This window comes from Scatophagus argus, chromosome 19 (assembly GCF_020382885.2).
Source record: "Scatophagus argus isolate fScaArg1 chromosome 19, fScaArg1.pri, whole genome shotgun sequence".
NCBI lineage: Eukaryota > Metazoa > Chordata > Actinopteri > Scatophagidae > Scatophagus > Scatophagus argus.
The window spans coordinates 4,251,546-4,270,464 of record NC_058511.1 but is presented as its reverse complement, the minus strand read 5'-3'; the positions used below and the strand labels follow the sequence as shown (position 1 = coordinate 4,270,464).

The 18,919-nt window shown below is 44.2% G+C and overlaps 1 protein-coding gene and 1 long non-coding RNA gene across 2 annotated transcripts in view; one reads left to right on the top strand and one right to left on the bottom strand.

The window, feature by feature from the left end:
- Positions 1 to 42: 42 nt before the first annotated feature.
- Positions 43 to 6,337, top strand: hadhb (hydroxyacyl-CoA dehydrogenase trifunctional multienzyme complex subunit beta). The gene is made up of 16 exons (XM_046372269.1): positions 43 to 172; positions 1,421 to 1,493; positions 1,741 to 1,782; positions 1,992 to 2,088; positions 2,317 to 2,361; positions 2,727 to 2,826; positions 2,983 to 3,070; positions 3,223 to 3,410; positions 3,565 to 3,745; positions 3,894 to 4,015; positions 4,393 to 4,472; positions 4,570 to 4,617; positions 4,805 to 4,892; positions 5,171 to 5,245; positions 5,495 to 5,659; positions 5,900 to 6,337. The coding sequence occupies exons 2-16, from the start codon at positions 1,427 to 1,429 to the stop codon at positions 5,933 to 5,935; spliced, it is 1,422 nt and encodes a 473-aa protein (XP_046228225.1). The 5' UTR covers positions 43 to 172; positions 1,421 to 1,426; the 3' UTR covers positions 5,936 to 6,337.
- The window catches only part of LOC124050115, a 150,126-nt gene continuing 134,861 nt past the window's right edge, over positions 3,655 to 18,919 (bottom strand). The window contains exons 6-7 of the long non-coding RNA XR_006841558.1: positions 7,147 to 7,268; positions 3,655 to 3,780 (exon numbers count right to left, since the gene is read on the bottom strand). This is a non-coding gene — a long non-coding RNA (uncharacterized LOC124050115). The remainder of the gene's footprint in view (positions 3,781 to 7,146; positions 7,269 to 18,919) is intronic.

Genomic DNA, 18,919 nt, shown 5'->3' with positions numbered 1-18,919 from the left:
AAACACAAACAGGTATGTAACTACTACTGAATTGCTCATGTCTTTTCTTCAGGCATTATGTTGGTCTACTAACATATTGGTGGGTCCTTGAAAGCGTAGTCCACTAGCACTGCTGAGGTTGGCCGGTCGTTTGACAGGGAAGCGGTGTTGCGAAGACATAACACAGTTACAGGTGAGGGTCAACTTAATTTTCACTATTTATAATGAGCCCATAAAAAGAAAAAATATGGTATGAATTGTGCAAACAATTACGACAGAACAGATTACAACTGAATAGAAAAACCTTAGCTAACAAGTAGCCACCTAGCTTTACTAGCTTGCATTAGGCTTCCAGCTTCGTTTTGCTCATACAATTGTTTCAGTGATGAGTTTCTTAATTGGTGTAAACGTTACATTGAAGAACCAAATATTCAGTCGATCTGTAAACAGTTATGACCCTGACTGAGACCCGTGATTATGTATTTCTGTCCATGTCATTCTCCAAATAGGAATCTAGGTGAAGGGTCAAACGCTTGGTAAGGTTAGGGGGGTTGGGCTGACAATCAACGATATGCCATAACATTCCCCTTCATAAAACATAGAACGATATAGAATGCATATTACATCTCCACATATTACCTCTAGACATCTTTAGGTTTATCTTGGAGTGAGTTTTTCTGCTGAATTTTTCTTTTCAAGTTGAATACAACTGAATCATCATGTTTTCTCAGATATTTTATTGTCACATCAAACCAGCCGTATGTGACACTTAGTCTTTGGCAGTAACGCAGGCCTTGGGACTCTGCGATGATATTTTAATTACGTTTAGTATGATTCAAACATTGAAGTCACAGGCTGACCTTTTGCCTACTGAAGTGGATCTGAGCATTAGCCGATGAGCTTTGTAGTGAGGTTATGTCACTCTCCAGGATGCACTACCGTGTGTCAGTAACAGTAATATATGCTCGTCTTCATAGGTTATGAAATAGAAATTTTATCGTGAATTAAAACAAGTAGAGCCCACAACTGTGACAATTTTTATGAGGTCGTGGAATATCAAAATCCAGGAAAATTGGTTCTGTGTGGGAATGTGAGAGCATTTATAGTCTTTTGGAAGTTTATTAAGTACACACAATTAAACCTAATGCAGTCCTGCAATGATGCCTGCCTTGTAACTGTTTAAGGAGGGTGCTGATTCAACTTCATGTTCATTGTACACACAGAGAGGTGGCTCTGTTATTTAGTCTACCCTCACTGATATAACTGGCTTCTTCTGCATACTGCATTTATTAGCTTGTATTTTGCAAGCTGGTTTAAGTTAAAAAATGTTTTATTTTCTTTTGCAAAATTTTGGAAACATGGGAATGTAATGCCTCAAAGTTCTTCACAAGAAACCCTGGTCATAACTTTGTAGTGATAATTACAGTTTGTTTCTCTGCAGAACACAATGGCTTCCATGTTGCTGAACACGATGAGGAGCTGCTCGGTCAGCCCTTCCTGGGCAATGCGGCTTGGTGAGTTGCCTTCTTTCTTCCTGTATGTATGTTCACTATGTGTCAAAGCAGTGAGAAAAAACATTCTGTCAGAAAGTTAATTAAAATTAACATTTTAATTGTGGAGTTGATGAAGGGGTGTTCAAGTTTATCAGACTGGGCTTTAAGGGTGTGTCTTACAAAAAGTTTGGGGGCCATGATGCAGGTGGATATTTAGTGAAGTATTTAATGAAGGATAATGAGTAATATTTTTCTCTGTGTATTTCAGGGGCATGCTCTCTCAGTACGACAACTCAGCTTCAGGCTCAGGGTGAGTCAATATTCTTGAGTGATATCATTTACATTCACGTAAAAATCCAGATGTTTGTCTTGTGGACGTCACACTGAATATGAGCTGAACATCGTAAGCCTATTTTTACTGATTTATTTATTTACCTGGCCAGAAACTGTACAAAACTATCTTCCTTTCCTGGGCAGATTCTAAATGGTTGAAAAAAAACTGTCTTTATTTTCTTTCAGTTCAGACAAAGAGCAAAAAGACACTGGCTCGTCCTGGTGTGAAGAACATCGTTCTGGTTGAAGGAGTTCGAACCCCATTCCTGATGTCTGGGACCACGTATGTCTCTGCGCTGCTCTTATGGCTCAGTTCACTGGCACCAGAAGTTTATGGTGCTTTGATAAGAGTACTGTTCTATAAGGTTCTTCTGACGTGGGGATGATCAGAATAGTGAAATGAACTCTTAAGCTGCTCAGATGTTGAACTGTTGAGGAAAACCTGTCAAATGACTTTAACAGAGAGATAATCTTGCCTTGAGGATAAAGCCGTTCTGGTTTGTGCTTACAGATATGCTGACCTGATGCCTCATGACTTGGCCAGAGCGGCTCTGCAGTAAGTGTGTCATTGACTTGTGTTTTTTTGTCCGCCATCAATGCTCTAAATTGAAATAAAGCAGATTTATGGAGCTAAATCCTTCACAATTCAAACCAACCTTTCAGCATTGATCTTTTTTCTTTTAATGAAATTACATCATATGGGGGATATCAGATATTTAAGCGTTAAATCATCTGAAAATGGCTGAAATAGGGGCGATCTAGACAGCAGGAGAGACAGAAGAAGATTGGAGCAATGGGAGAGTTTTTTTGTACAGTAAACCCAATGTGTGTGTGTGTGTCTGCTTTTTTTAAAATATAATATACAGTATATACATAATAATCTCCCTTCTGACTTTTTTTTGTTCATTTGGGTTTTCTTAGGGGTCTGCTGCACAAGACGGGTTTGCCCAAAGATGCTGTAGACTACATCATCTATGGAACAGTCATTCAGGAGGTCAAAACCAGCAATGTAGCAAGAGAGGTATTATCGATTGCAATGATTGCATACATTTCACAGATTCTTTAAGCCTCGAGCCCAAGCATTAGAACTGCATGCTGCGACGTAATGTTGGGCAGAGGACTGCAGCTGTTGTTCTGTTTGTGCTTCTCCTTAATGTGTGTTAAATTGTGATTTCAGGCAGCCTTGGGCGCAGGCTTCTCTGACAAGATCCCAGCTCACACTGTCACCATGGCCTGCATCTCGTCCAACCAGGCAATGACCTCAGGTATGTCGAGGAAACACGCAAAAACAACAAATGTCACAGGACCACAGCAAGAAACTTAGATCAGATACGACTTCTTGTCATTACACCAAGATTTTGGTTGCCCCCCCCCCCTCTTGTTTGACCTTTGTGTGTCTCTTCCTCCTTCACTCCAGCTGTTGGTCTGATAGCTGCAGGCCAGTGTGACGCTGTTGTGGCAGGAGGGGTCGAGTTCATGTCCGACGTTCCGATCCGTCACAGCCGTAAAATGAGGAAGACCATGCTGTCCCTCAACAAGGCAAAGACTCTCGGGCAGAGGCTCAGCCTGATCGGCAGCATTCGGCTGGCACACCTCTCCCCAGAGGTGTATATTCACTTAAACTCTCTAAAAGTTGCACCACTTTCAGTTTGTTAAATTTGATTCCAGAGTTTTTCATCTCTTGGGCTCTTGGACGTGCAGCATTTTCTCCTGTAACCTGTAATTGTGTGTGTGTGTGTGTGTGCTTGTGTGTGTGCAGCTACCTGCTGTGGCTGAATTCTCCACATCTGAAACGATGGGCCACAGTGCTGATCGTCTGGCTGCTGCTTTTGGGGTCTCCAGAGTGGAACAGGACGAGTTTGCTCTCCGGTCACACACTCTGGCCAAAAAGGCCCAGGACGCCAGCCTGCTGCAGGATGTCATCTCCTTCAAAGTGCCAGGTAAACGCTGCTTCCCTCTTCCGACTGAGTTACATCTACACATACAGAAACATGCATTTTATGGATTGTTGGGCCCTCGTAATGCCGTTGGTTTTGTTGTTGTTAATGAATGTATTCTAAGTGTAAAATGTGTTTTGGTCTCTGCCAGGTCGTGATATTGTTTCCAAGGACAACGGCATCCGCCCGTCCTCCATGGAGCAAATGTCCAAACTAAAGGCCGCCTTCATTAAACCTCACGGCACAGTCACTGCCGCCAACTCCTCCTTCCTGGTAAACACACACACACACACACACACCAGACCCCACAGCTCTTACTGTTCTTAATTCCTCCTCCTTCATAGACATGAGCATCTGTCTCTGTGTGTAAAACAAACCCACAAAGCAGCAACACGTGTCGAGCTGCAAAAACGAAGCAGTAATTTACTTGAAGCAAAACACACTGTTAAGCAACTTTGGCTTTGTTTGTTTGTTTTTTGTTATCATCTTATTTGCACTTAATAATAACACTTTCTGGTGACATTTTGAGCCCACATATGAATAGAAGTGGGTGCTCTGACTCTTCTTCAACTGATCTATCATGTGGAAACGCTGCCATGGCTCATAAACTGCCCCGGCTGTAAGTAAACTGCTTGTTTGTGTGTCCTCAGACTGACGGCGCCTCTGCAGTGCTTATCATGTCTGAAGAGAAAGCTTTGGCTATGGGTTACAAGCCTAAAGCCTACCTCAGGTATCTGCACCTTTTCTGTTTGCCAGCGCAGCCTCAGTTTCTCCCAAAGACGCTCTTTCATTCGAGGTACTGATTGCATTTTTTTTCATCCTGGCAGAGACTTTGTCTACGTGTCTCAGGACCCCAAAGATCAGCTGCTTTTGGGGTGAGTGCTTTTCCTTACATAATTTTTCACCAATTTCGTTTTGTTAAAGAGCTACCCCTCATTTGAAAAACAAGATCTTTTACCGTTTTTGTTGGAGCTGCAAGAGTAAGTGGAGGTGAGGTAGGACTTGTGCTTGATCGTGAGCAGTGAGAAAAGTGTTGTTACATTTTCTCTTTGACTCTTGCAGGCCAACGTACGGGACGCCGAAGGTCCTGGAGCGGGCGGGTTTGACCTTGAATGACATTGACGTCTTTGAGTTCCACGAGGCATTCGCAGTAAGTTAGCACAGCACATCTGGGGGCAACATTGCCATAGTGGTGGGTGAATGTGTGTGTTAATATTCTGCCAGTCTTCAAGGTATTTTAACTGACAGATACGCCATTCAGTTTGCTTCTGCCGTATTCTGATTGTAAGTTATTCACAGTCATTGATGCTGGAGCGTCCGGCTTGACCGGCTTACTTCACATCCTGCAATTTTGAAGCGGTATAAATCACTATGTTTCTGCCTGGTGTCCATGGTAACTCTGCGGATGTGTTTGTGTGTGTTCTCCAGGGCCAGATATTAGCTAATCTGAAGGCTATGGACTCAGATTGGTTCGGCCAGACGTACTTGGGCAGGAAATCGAAGGTAAAGATGGCTGCTGCTCAGTCATTTGCTCTTGCTTAGAATACACAGCATCTGGATGAGTCGTATGATGAAAATTTCATATCAGTGTTTTTTTCTTTTCATTTCAACTGCATTCTAGCAACACAGAAGCCTGTAACAATGAGTTTCATTAGTGAAAATTATTGAGCGGAGCTTTGACTTTTCCTCTCTGGAAGTTACATTCTGATTTCACACAGAGAAATACTTGTGTGTTGTGTGTTGTGCGTGCAGGTGGGAACCCCTCCCATGGAGAAGTTCAACCTGTGGGGAGGCTCTCTGTCTCTGGGTCACCCGTTTGGTGCCACAGGCTGCAGGCTGGTGACCACAGTGGCCCACCGGCTGCAGAAGGAGGGGGGACAGTACGGACTGGTGGCGGCTTGTGCAGCCGGAGGACAGGTGAGACGGCAGAGTCACACAAGCCACGGCTGTCTGGTTGTCTCTTTTTTTACTTTAATTAAGGTTTAAAATGCTTGGCCAAATTAGCGTTGTTTTTGCACAGTATTTTGTTGTATCGTGTGACTTGGAAAATACTTCTTTTTTTTTTTCCCAGATTCCAGATCATCTGACAAATATTTCTGGCTCTCGTTTAGACCATTTTACCGATGAGAATAATCTTTATACTCTTGTGTTTTCCAGGGTCATGCCATGGTGATCGAGGCCTACCCCCAGTGAAGCAAACACACCCGCTGTGACCCGGTCTCCAGAGTCATCGTGACGGCTACAAGCACCCTAACATGCAGACAACAGAGTGTACATACTAGCACCATTTTGCCTTGATCAGACAGGAGTCAGATACCGAATGTGAGTGTGTTTGAGGAATCGTGTAAATTCAGCTTTGCTTCGAGGCTGTTAGATTATAGCAAAATGTCCTGCAGGAAGGCTGCCTTGGATTCTTGTGGACTTTGAGGTGCGCCGTGTCTGTGTTGTCACTGAGTCAGATGTAACATAGCAAAACTGAAGCACTCAGGAGGAGCTGGAGTGATTCTAATGTTTATATACGCTGTAATATTTTTTTTTTTTTTTCTATCCGGCTGTTGGAATTAAACAATGTGATGATAACCACACTGACACTCATTTCTGGGTTCGCTCTTCTCTTTTTTTTTTGTCCGGTCTGCTTCATGGCAGACATTGTGACTTATCATAGTAGGAAAAGCAGAAGGTTTACTAAGAACTTTAATGATGTTACGGTTTTATTCAAGTGAGACAGCATCTACAATAACTGGACTCTGAAGCTAAAGCAGCCAAATGGGATCCAGTAATTCCAGCAAAATGTCAGCATGTCTTCCATTAAAAAAAAATAAAAAAGTCCCATTACGTCCACAGTGATTATCTGCAGCTGCAAAGCCGGAAACTCACTGGTCTCAGCTTCTGAGATGTGAACATTAGGTGGTTTTCCTTCTAGTTTTATATGAGAGTAAACTGAGGACCTTTGGCTTCTGAATATCGCAACAAGAAGACGTCTGCATCCGACCATGTTCCAGAAAGTGTGAAAACAGACATGCAGTGATGGGCATTTTCCACTAATTACTCACATTTTGCAGACAAAATGACTGATGAATTACACAATAATGAAAACACTTGTGTGCTTTAGCCCTAATAAGTCAATTAGAACTTGGTTTCAGATATTTTGTTTTCATGTAAATATTTTTTAGTGACTAAACAAGAAATAACTTAAGTTTGGAAATGTTTTTATCAAGAGTTTGACGTCATTGTGTGGACGTAATTTGACCAGATTTGACCGACAAACGATATTAACAAACAACATTCAGATTCCAGTGCTGTTAAATCCTCATTAGTGAGATTTACTTTTTGATCTGAGTGTTGCAGTGTGTACATTGAAACAGTCATGTCTGCAGTGATCAGGCGCAGGCTGCGTGCCAAACCTTGCGGGTGGTGTCTGATAGTCTTGTGCGTGTCTCGGTAGCTACACACTGAAGGCCTTGACGCACGGACCACCACTTCAGACGGCGCTGATGGGTGATGTTTAATTCAGCAGGGACTCAAACTATTGCAAGAAGAAGAAGAAGAAAAAGATCAATGTATAGACAGCTTTGTGCTGCAGATAACAACAACAACAACTGCGAATTTTGGCAAAAAAAAGGGTGGGGTGGGTGGGGTGTAGTCTACTCTTTAACGGTGAATTTGCATTTCCAAATTCTTTTCTTTCCTGAATCAGGACGTGTCAGCTGCAGACTGGCTTTGGACTCGTCTGCTCATAATTGATGGTGAATAATGCTGTCTGCTTCTGACGAGACGACTGATGTTAATGAGGAGGTAAAGGGGGAAGCCCGGGCTTCCTGGTGATTTAGAGCAACTTCAATATGGAAAAAATAAAAAATGCAGCTTGCTAAAAAGTTCAGGACGCAGTGCTGTCGCCCTGATATCTGGTGTTCATATTGCGGAAAAGACGAACTTTTCACACCCGCTGAAGTGTTTGTCTAATTGACAGCGGATGGGAAAATTTGTATCAACACTTTGCCTCTTTTCTGCTTTGGTGTGTAGGCTACGATCCCCTCAGCGCTCACCGGGGAATCTGCTCCACTCATCTCTCTCTCTCTCTCACACACACACACACACACACACCTCAGGTTGGGTGGGAAGGGGGGGCTGTTAACATAACTTCAGTCAGACACTTCCGTTTAAAATGCATTTAAAGATTTAATTCTTCCAGCTTTAAGAAATCCTTGACTCTGAGGCGGGAGGAGTTGATTAATGCAGCCGAGCCTGTCACACGCGCTGCAGCAGGCGGAGGGAATAAAACCAATGTTTTACTGCCAAGGCAAAACGGTGCTCGAATGTAAATAGCAGGGAGAGAGACAGAGATGTGTGTGTGTGTGTGTGTGTGTGTGTGTGTGTGTGTTTTTAAAGCTTCAAAACCGCCTCAACCCTGCGAGACACCGGAGACACGCAGACACACGCCGACATAGCGGGCCGCCTCCCTGCCTCTCCCTGCCTCTGCGGGGCTTTGATCAGACGGAACCTTTTATGGGGAATGACTGGCGAATGCACCCGCTGCTGTCACTACAAATCTACCTCACCGAGCGCGCGGGGGGGTGCTCGCGCGGAGGGGGAGGGAGGGAGGGAGGTAAGGAGAGAGAGAGAGTCGATGTGCCGCGGTGTCTTTCATCTCGTCCTAGCCCGGCTCACGCGGGGCGGCACCTGCTGAAAGCTGCACTTGACTCGCGCTTCCTCCACCTGCTCGTGCGCTCCGTGTGCGTGTGTGTGCGTGTGCGTGTGTGTGATGTTGAAACAAGGTGCAGTGCGCTCTACTGTAATGCGCCGAAACGTGTGTCATGAATACAGGAGAGTTCAGGGTCAGGGGAAAAAATCTGTTCTTTTCTTTAAATGCACTTAAGGCTACACCATTAAAGAGAAGGTGTCACTTCACATTCTGCACTCGTACAAAGACATACACTAGACTAAAGTATCCAGACACACCTCTCTGTGGGCCTGTTTGTCAGGGTTTGGGCTCGGCCCCTGACTTCCAGTGAAGGGAGATCTTAATGCTTCAGCATACCAAGACATTTTGGACAATGCTATGCTTCCAACTTTGTGGCAACAGTTTGTTGAAGGCCCTTTTCTATTCCAGCATGACTGTGCCCCAGTGCACAAAGCAAAGCTCCATAAAGACATGGTTGGATGAGTTTGGTGTGGAAGAACTTGACTGGCCCACACAGAGTCCTGACCTCAACCCCATCCAACACCTTTGGGATGAACTGGAACGGAGATTGTGAGCCAGGCCTTTTGGTCCAACATCAGTGTCTGAAATCAGATGTCTAAAATAATCAGAATGTTGCTACTGCTGGTGACATAACAATCACATGTAACTGAAGTCAGCCATCTTGTTTCTTAATCATAACTCAGAAGAAGGTAAACTGTAGTCTCCTGATGTGTCCAGAAACATTATTTATGTACACACAGCACTGCATTGTTCTGCTTGTTCTCGAGCTTGTGAGCATATAACAAGCTCTTCCTCAATGACGCTCCAGAACTAACAAGTAGTCCTGGACCTTGAGTGAACATTGTTTCATTGATTGCCGTTTCCAAGGTCCAGAATCAACTTCCTTGGTCCCTCAGCTTGGTCATTTTTAGCCTCATCATTCAAGCCAGTGACCATTTTGTTTCACGTCATTAGCCTGCTTGTTTACTTTCTGAATCACAAAAAGATTACGCAGCTATTCAAAAATCTGGAAGCAGACTGCAGACTTTAGATCAGTTCCTGAACAGATTTGGTTTTAATGAGCTCTGGGCGGCCATGCAGCTGTGCACATCATCCAAACGTGTTTCTGATTGGTGCAAGTTTCAGCGTTAGAACCGATCCGCGTTACAACATGCTCCCATATGACCAATAACAGAACTCCATCTGCTGGTGCGACAGCACAGACGACAGGAGGAGGTTTCGTCTGTGGGCTTCAGCGTTAGAGTCATAATCGTGAACAACTGACAATTTCACAAAACAAAACATGTTGAAAAAATGACAAAGTCAGTGCAGTAATTCAGTGTCACTTAAAACAGAAGAGCAAATGGTTTGTACCATTATACGATAAGATCTTAGCTCTCCACCTGTCTCTCTGCCAGTGTGTGTGTGTGTGTGTGTGTGTGTGTGTGTGTAACATTTAACAGGTTTCCTTACAGCCTACTTACTGTACAAGTGTCAAAATGAGTGTGAGTGGGTGTGTGTGATGTTAAAAGTTTTGCTGTCTCTACTGTGCAAGTCACTGAGAGCAGTGTTTGTTAAAGAGAGTCAGTGCAACTTTCACTACTGCAGAAGCTTCACTCTGTGTGTGTGTGTGTGAGTGTGTGTGTGTGTGTGTGTGATAGCAACTAACCAGTTTAGTTAATCCAGCAGTCAGAACTCCAGTCTGAGTAGACTAGAAAATACAATGAAATGAGACTAACAAACAACAGGTCATCAGAGAACAAATTTCTTTGTTAAAAAAACTAAAAAACTTTTAAAGGTCAGCTTTGGTGATACAAAAGTTAAAAGCTTTTGCAGGCCACAGCTAATGCTTGCTTTGATGCACCTTCACGTGGTAAGCAGACTGCAGTTTGCAGAAGTACAGCCTGGAGTGGGACAGCACTGCAACAATATGCAAAAAATTAATATTAATCAATGAATTATTTTCTAGGTTAGTTGTGTAAAAAAATCAGTAAAACATCAGAAAATTGTAATAGATTTCCATCGTAACTCCCTTGAGCACAACATCTGTTCATATTTCTCGTTTTGTCTGATAAACAGTTTAAATTCATCCTGATGTGAAACAGAAAAGCAGAAGATCCTGAACCCATCACGATTATTGTCTGATGTGCAACATGCTCCTGTGTCTGAACATGTTATGCCAGACTGCACTGTGAGGAGTCACGGACGTTTAGACGCCTGCAGAGGGCTTTGGAGAGCATCTCAGAAATGTTTAATGAAGCACGTGTGCAAATGCGACAAACCGTCCTGCTGTCGACCTGCTTAGCAGCTTGTGTTTATAACGAGTCCATGTTTGATGTTAATGTGATTCAGAGGTAATGACTGGGCTCAAAAAGTTGTCTTTTGACTTCAGTTTATAGAGTTTGGCGTCATCAGTGCTATTTTCCCATGAGACGTGCCTATGAGTTGCGTGTTACATGGACTGTGTGTGTGACATGATAAACTCCTGGAACAGCTTTGATTAGCTCGACTGGAAAGTTGAAAAGCTTAGAACGAGCAGGAGCTTTTGTAAGGTTTCATCTTCCTGGTGTGCCGTTTTTTAAGCACGGATTTTTATTAGTTTCTTTAAAAATCATTTGATTGTTGTCAGTTTTGGGACTAACAGCGTTTATCTTTCTTTTTCTGTCCATCTGTTGATATCTGGATGGTGAGCTGTGGTGTACAGCTGCCCTCTCAGAGGTAAAATAAAGTTGTACTTAAAGGGGTAAATTAAAGGGGTCGTAAATGACTCGCCTTCTGTACCTCACAAACATTTTGATGCTGAGCTGATGCCGCCCATCACTCCTTCCTGCAATATCAAAGCAGCCTCCAAACCTTCTGTAATCCGATTCTTTACTTATTTATTTTTTACCGAGCCACAAGGTCACATTTTCTTTTCTCTGTACGCTCAGTTTGGCCTTCTTTTCCCCTCCTCCGGAAACACCCAATCTAATTCTAATTCACACTTTGAAGCACAATATAAACAAATCTTTTTCCTCTTTCAGCGGATTCTGCGGTGTTCGTCCCTGCAGGTACGACTCAATAAAATCCTGAGACATTAAATAGATGGTTCAGCTCCTAACAGGTGCAGCCAGTGCAGCGAAATGTGCTGAGGTACCCGTGTTGATCTGATCAGGGGGCCTGTGTGCTTAAGACGGTGTATCTCTGCGGATTCTGGAGGGAACTTTGGCATCTTCAGCAACCAACCCACACACACACACACACACACACACTTACAAATACATCTCACCGTCTGTCGGTTATACACTGAGGGTACACAGGTGGATGTCGGCGGCCGTGTGTGGAGCAAGTGGATTATGAGGAACGGTAATTGGCTGTCCAGAGAAGCTGCCCATATGTATCTGTGTGTGTGTGTGTGTGTGTGTGTGTGTGAGTGTGTGTGTGCGCGCTCTGTCCGGAGTTCATCATGTTCTCATAACGGTCAGTTAGGGTTGTCTGCCAGGCTCCATCTCCTGTCGGGATTGTAAATGTTATTGATCAGACGCATACGCCGCATCCATAACGAGAGCTGAGACTCACACACACACACACACACACACACACACACTCTAGAGTACAACTCATTAGGAGCCGTACACACCAATAGACATATCCTCATTAACACTCTGGAGCCATGCACACTAAACATCCATACACATCTAGTTGTCAGACAACACACACACTCTCACACACACACTGACTGATATAGTTGACTGAGATGGGGTGGGGGGGGGTGAAGGATGGGGGGCACAAAATGTGGACATGAGTGGTGTGTGTGTGTGTGTGTGTGTGTGTGTGTGTGTGTGTGTGTGTGTGTGTGAGTGTGTGAGTGTGCATGGACATGTGTGTTTGCGTTAGTAGTGAGCGTGACATTTGTGTCAGCGTGCGGCTGTGAACAGTAGTGTGTATCTCAAGGAGTGTCTGTGTGTGTGAGTGTGTATCAGTGTGTGTCTGTGTGTGGCGCGTGTCAGAGTCTGTCAGCCCCGGCGTCTCGTGTCAGGGCGAGAGGCGAGACATTAACAACTTCTGTCATTCTGCTGACAAAATGGTGGCAGAAGATTTCCCATGGTGCCCTGATGACTGCTGGCGTTTGTCAACAAGCCCTGTCACCGCGGCGATGAGGGGAGGGTGGGGTGGGGGAGGGTTAGTGACAGGCCCCGGACCCGTTCCCATGAGCACCAGGGAAAGAGTGTGTGTGTGTATACATGTGTCAGCGTGTGTGTGTGTGTGTGTGTGTGTGTGGGGGGGGGGGGGGTTGTCTCTCAGCAGCTTTCATACACAGACTGAGAAAAAACCAAAATGAGCTGTCACTGCAATTCCCAGGATGCCTTGCTGTTTAGCATAGCAGCAACAGCAGAAGCATGAACTGTGATTGTGTGTGTGTGAGTGTGTGGGCCGGTAAGCTTATAAGCTAACTCTCTCTCTCTCTCTCTCTCTCTCTCTCTCTCTCTCACACACACACACACACACACACACTCAGATAATTAAGCAGAGCAGAAGCTCCCCCTGACGCGAGGCAGAGCTCATCTGCATTTTGGCCTCCGGCGCGCAGTTAGGAGCAACGCCTGATGGAGGGAGAGAGAGAGAGAGAGAAAGAGGGCAAGTGAGGGAGGGAGGGATGGAGGTAGAGAGAGTGAGTGAGGGAGAGAGAGAGAGAGAGAGAGAGAGAGAGAGAGAGAGAGAGAGAGAGAGAGGGTAAGGAGCCAATTAGCCAGCTGGATGGATGAGTGACTGACAGCACTCTTGACACGCTGCTATCTGGGCTTTTTTGTAGCGCGAGCACACACACACACACACACACACACACACACACACTTCTTCCTCCCCGTCTCTCCTCTCCCTCCATCCATCCATCTCCCTCTCTTGTCTCAGCCTCCTTCTTTCTCTGCATGAGTCTCATGCTGTGTTGGTGTCTCTTGTTCTCGACTGCATCCTGCGCTCTGCACAAGCCTCGCGCTCCAATCACGTCCCCCCACTGGGCTCAAATGTCCATTGACCTTGTCCAATGAGAAAGCCTGCTGCGCTGTAAGGCCCCGCCTCCTCTTAGGCACTGAGATCTACAGGGGTCAAAGGTTGTCGGTTCGCCATTTTGCAGACAAAAACTCCATTTGTCAGGGGCTTGTTTTCACACCACAAAAAAGATTGTTTGACGTTACTGAAATGTGGATTCGATCGCTGATTTCTTGGTGTGTGTCCTTGTGCTTCCATCCTCTTTCATTTTTTGATCTTTGCAGTTTGCAGACTATCCTGTCTCTTTAACATCTTGAAGGATCAGAGGTTTGCAGTTTCTTCTTCTTCTCTCATGCAGCCAGTAATTTAAACTCCATTATGAGTCCAAACAAACTGAAAAAGTGATGGACAAAGTCCCTGCATTGCCTAAGATGGCCATCAGCCCAGTCCCAGTCAGCACTGCAGAACGATGACGTGACAGACTGCTGACCATGCACAAATCTTCATCAAGGTCCCTCAGGAATCCAGAAAGTTTTCTGGAGTTTGGCAGGTTTTTTTTTTTTGAGAAACTCATTCAAATTTGCACAGAATATGACACAAAACTGTGGCACCAAAACAAAAAATGGAACACGTATGAACCATGTACCATCATCCAAGGTCAGCAGTCAGTTGATTCAGTCACTTTGGTTCAATTCGACTAACTTTCTAAGCTAAATGAGCACATCATTTTCACTTTACGTCGCTGGCCTGACTGTCTTCAGTCTTTTTATTCCGACCTGTTTCGTTCAACACAGAACTAGCTTTATAGAAGTACAGTTTTAAGGCTGAGGGCTCCGCGACCGTCTCTTTGGTCCATGTTCTAGATACATTTGTACTTGTCACTTGGTCCATTTGGGGTCTCGGGGTTCTGTGGTGGTGAACGATATGTCGCTGCACAGCATGAGGTCATGAAGACGTCCTGCTCGTCCACTTGCGGGGACAGCAAACAGACAGAAATGTTCATCACACCATAATGATCTAATTCAAACGACTTCTGTCATTTGTTCACCTGCAGTTACTCCCGTCGAGCTTAATTACTTACTGATTTATAGTATTTCAACAATGTCACGTGCCATCAAAACACACAAGGTTGCTACCGTCTCCCAGAGTCATCGTGTACTGTATTCTCTTCTAAAATATACTATTTTATTTTCTGCAATCTTTCATATTTTTGCACTGATTTGTCGGTGTAGTGCAGCAGTTTACAGGAAGAGTCTGTGAGAAAAGCCGACACCAGAGTTCCTCTGAGGGGCTTTTCTTCTTTGTCTGATGTGTGCAGTGATCAAACATGCCATCTTCATGTTGCTTCCTCCCGTGATTATATGTGAAAGCACAGAGGCGCCACTTTTTAGAAGCTGTTACTTTTCTAGTTATTTCACGGGCTTCCTCGGGAAAAGAAAGAAAGTGTATAGTGAAGCAAGGAGAATTTATATTTTCATTTTAAACCCCGGGAATTAAAAGCCATCTATTGGTGGAGCAGGTATTCCACACTGTGTTTCAGCACTCCAGAAAACATGACACATGTTAATGAAGATTTACTGAGCAAGAAGAAAACAATTACGTTAGATTAGGAAAGATTAAATTTTCAGCAGAACTAGCCTGCCGTCTCTCTGATTATTAACTAAACTAGCTTAAAAGTGGATTTAGGTTAGCACAAAAGGCAAACCATTCAGCTTTGATGTTTTATTTTTTTTCTCCTGCAGCCCAAAATGCAATCTATACTCAAACGTGGAGAAACAAAGAGCAAAGAGCTTCATCATAATCTAACGTTATTCACAAAGTCTTTAAACAAACCAGAGTGTGTGTTTGCTCTGAGTTTCCAGATAAGTGACATGTTCAAGCTTTGTCACTCCCAAAAACTCTCTCTAGGTTATGTATTTATGTTTGTATTTGCTGTGTATCAGTGCTACATTTCAGCAGTCACTGTTTCTGTATTCACATTACAAATCCACATATGTGTTGGTCTTCCTGAACTGGTTCATAGTGTTAACGTCACAACATATTTTAAGTGAAATAAGCGACCTTCACTGCCACTAGATTTTGCTCAAGAGCACCAGCATCATCTACCAGACCGTCCTGTTGAAAATGGACATGAGGAGGACAGAGAAGAACGGCCAGACTACAGAGTACAATACACACACACACACACACACACACACATACAAAAGTGTGAACCTCTCATTTAAGTTTTAAATGGGAGTAGCTTAGTTCCTTCCTCTTCACAGTCTGAAGTCAGAAGTCAGTCAGAAGTTTGTTTTAGTGCAGGTTAAACAAATGGCCAAACAAAATTCAGTAAAATGGTCCAAATATGCACTATATAGGTGAAAGTATTGGGACACCTGACTATTACACCTACAGAGACTTTGCAGCTCTACCAGCTTCTACTCTTCTGAAGGCTTTCCACAACATGTTGGAGTGTTTCTGTGGGAATTTGTGCCCATTCATGCAGCAGAGCATTTGTGAGGTCACACACTGATGTTGGACCAAAAGGCCTGGCTCACAATCTCCGTTCCAGTTCATCCCAAAGGTGTTGGATGGGGTTGAGGTCAGGACTCTGTGTGGGCCAGTCAAGTTCTTCCACACCAAACTCATCCAACCATGTCTTTATGGAGCTTTGCTTTGTGCACTGGGGCACAGTCATGCTGGAATAGAAAAGGGCCTTCAACAAACTGTTGCCACAAAGTTGGAAGCATAGCATTGTCCAAAATGTCTTGGTATGCTGAAGTATTAAGATTTCCCTTCACTGGAAGTAATGGGGCTGATTCCAACTCCTGAAAAAACAGCCCCATCCCAGTACTTTTGTCTATACTGTGTATTTATAGAGTATTCGTTCTGAAGTAATCAGATTAAAGTGAGGAAACATTTCACCTCCTCGTTCCAGTTCCAGCCAGGGTCTGACAGGCACAGACAACAGGAGAGGATGTACAGAAGGGATGAGATGAGAAACTGTATGCAAATTTGAAACAAGGAGACGCCAAAACACGGTGAGCAGCAGATGTAGGATACGTGTGGGTGGAAGTGAGTGTTTGGAAAAGGGAAGTTTTGCCGTCGGTTGACAGGAACACAGTTGGCGGGCCTGGAACAGGAGGCCTCATGACAAGCCGCCGCAGCTTCCTGTTTGCCCACAGAAAGACGCCAGAGGAGCAGGAGAAGGGAGGACGGAGGGAAGAGGAAACCAGTGAGCAGCGAGCAGACACACACCTGCCTGACAGCGATGGAGAGAAGCAGGGATGGATGGATGGATGGTGGGAGGAGGACAAGAAAATGAGGGTCAGATGAGTAGAACTGGACAGTAATGATCGCTGCACGTGTAGCACAGGTTACACAAATACATCGAAAAAAACCCCAAATTAAACACTTTTTTGATTTATCAAACAGCCAACTCTGTACTTAAAGTAATATTTTAGAAAGTAAATCAGAGAGGTTATAAAATACTTAAGTATTTGCAGCAGCAAAGTTGAATTCTGTTCTGATGAGACTGTTTGAGGAGATCAGTGAGAGTCAACAAAATCCGTCAAAAAAAGGGAAAAAAAAGGCAAACATATACAAAAATAATTGTGATACAGTACAAGATTTAAATATAACACTCCTCAGTCTGCTGGAAATAAAAAAACGCTTGCAGGTCAAAGGGCCTAAAGGGGCTGAAGTGTTGTGATGTTATTTTCAGTAAAAAAATATTCAGATAATTTTGTTGATGAGGCGTGTGGTAATGCACAGATAGCGTGCACGTGACATGTTGGTGTGGCGCTTTCATTTTGCATGAGAAAAAAAAAAAACCCTCTTGTGATCACATCACAACCGAATCTGTTTCTCCCGGTTTGTGGAGTGAACGCTGACGTGGGGAGAACGTGAGGTTCTCAGACAGACCGAGCTGAACCTTCAAAGTCCCACCACGATGCCGGGACACCTGTCCCGTATCAACAACTAATAAAACAATAAAATCATAAGCAAAATATGTGTTATCACGTGCAAAATGTCTGTACTTAAATTCAGCTTGTTTGACGTAGCGAACATTCAGTGACTCCTGCACTTGTTTCACTTCTTGGGAAGCTACTTGAAATGTGGTCTGACAGAATGCTATCAGGCGAGGTTTTGTTTGCTTGTTTATTTTACGTTAACTTCCTTTTCAAATCTGCGTGGTGCTGATGGCAGCGAACAGGACAGCAACCAGCTTATTCCCGCTCAAATGTCCTCGTCCCCGAGGTCGAATGTTTGCACTACAGTCGAATGCTAATGCGTCTTTCAACTTTTCTCAGTCTATATATATAAAAAAACATCTGCTCGGCTCAGTTTTTCTCAGCCAAACCACGACTGTGTGTTTAATCAGGATGCTTTCCTCCGTTTGTCTAAAACTGGTTCATTGATTGAGGACAGGAAGTGGAAGTCTGAAGGAATTGGATGGGGGCAGGGGATGAGGAGGGTGAAGGAAGAGAGGTGAGGGGGCTGAGTGACGGGTGGAGAGGTGGTGGTGTGTGTCTTCTAGACGAAGGGATGGAGGGAGTAAATCCTTTTCTTCATCATTACCTCGTCTCTGCCACTGCCCTCACCTTAATTAGTCTCAGAGCAGCTCGCCCGGCCAGAAGTCTGCCTCATCCCTCCATCCATCCCTCTACCTCCCCTTCAAACCCCACCACCATCCCTCCCTCCTCATCCCTTTCACCTCCTTCTCTTTCTTCCTCTGCTCTCTCTTTTTCCTCCAGCGATTTCCACACTTCCTCTGTCTCTCTCGCGTTGCGCTTCATCTTCGTCTCTGTGGAAATTGACTGAAATACCAAACCCCTAACCCCACAATATCAACAGCTGTGCAGCTATACACACACACACACAGCACAAAGAGTTTAATGTTGGTAAATACCGCAGACACACACACACACACACATACATGGCTGCTCCAGGCTTGGCAGCTATAAATACAGAGGATTGCAAAGAGGAGGAAACTCGGTTAAAAAGTTAAGTGGGGAAAAAAGCGGCGCAGTGAGATTGACACTCCGACGTCTCAGCTCTCTAGAGGCTAAATTAGGGGATCCACAGCTCCACACACACACTGACAGACAAGCACACCTTGGGAGAATGCACATTCACACAAACCCACGTATGTGTGTATGTGTTTGTATGTGTTTGTATGTATGCGCTCCTCACACACCGAAGGCCCATGCAGTGTCCCTGTTTTCCGTCCACCAGCTGAATGCTGATGGCCACTGGGACATTAATGTGGTGGGAGATACTGTACATTAACTACAGTACTACACTCTGCTGTAGTTTTACTGCGTTGCCTCATTCCATTAAACTGCATGTTGAAGTTACTGGTGGCAGGCCAACAAACCAGCTCAAAATCATTTCATTTATTCATAAATAAATTCTACTTTGTTTCTCTCGCTTCAATTGTAATCCCACAACCACTTTAGGAAAGTTTATATTATTATCATAGACATCCTGCTTATACAGCAAAGTAGTGTATATTAAATTTGGCTCCTTCTGTGGAAAATGAC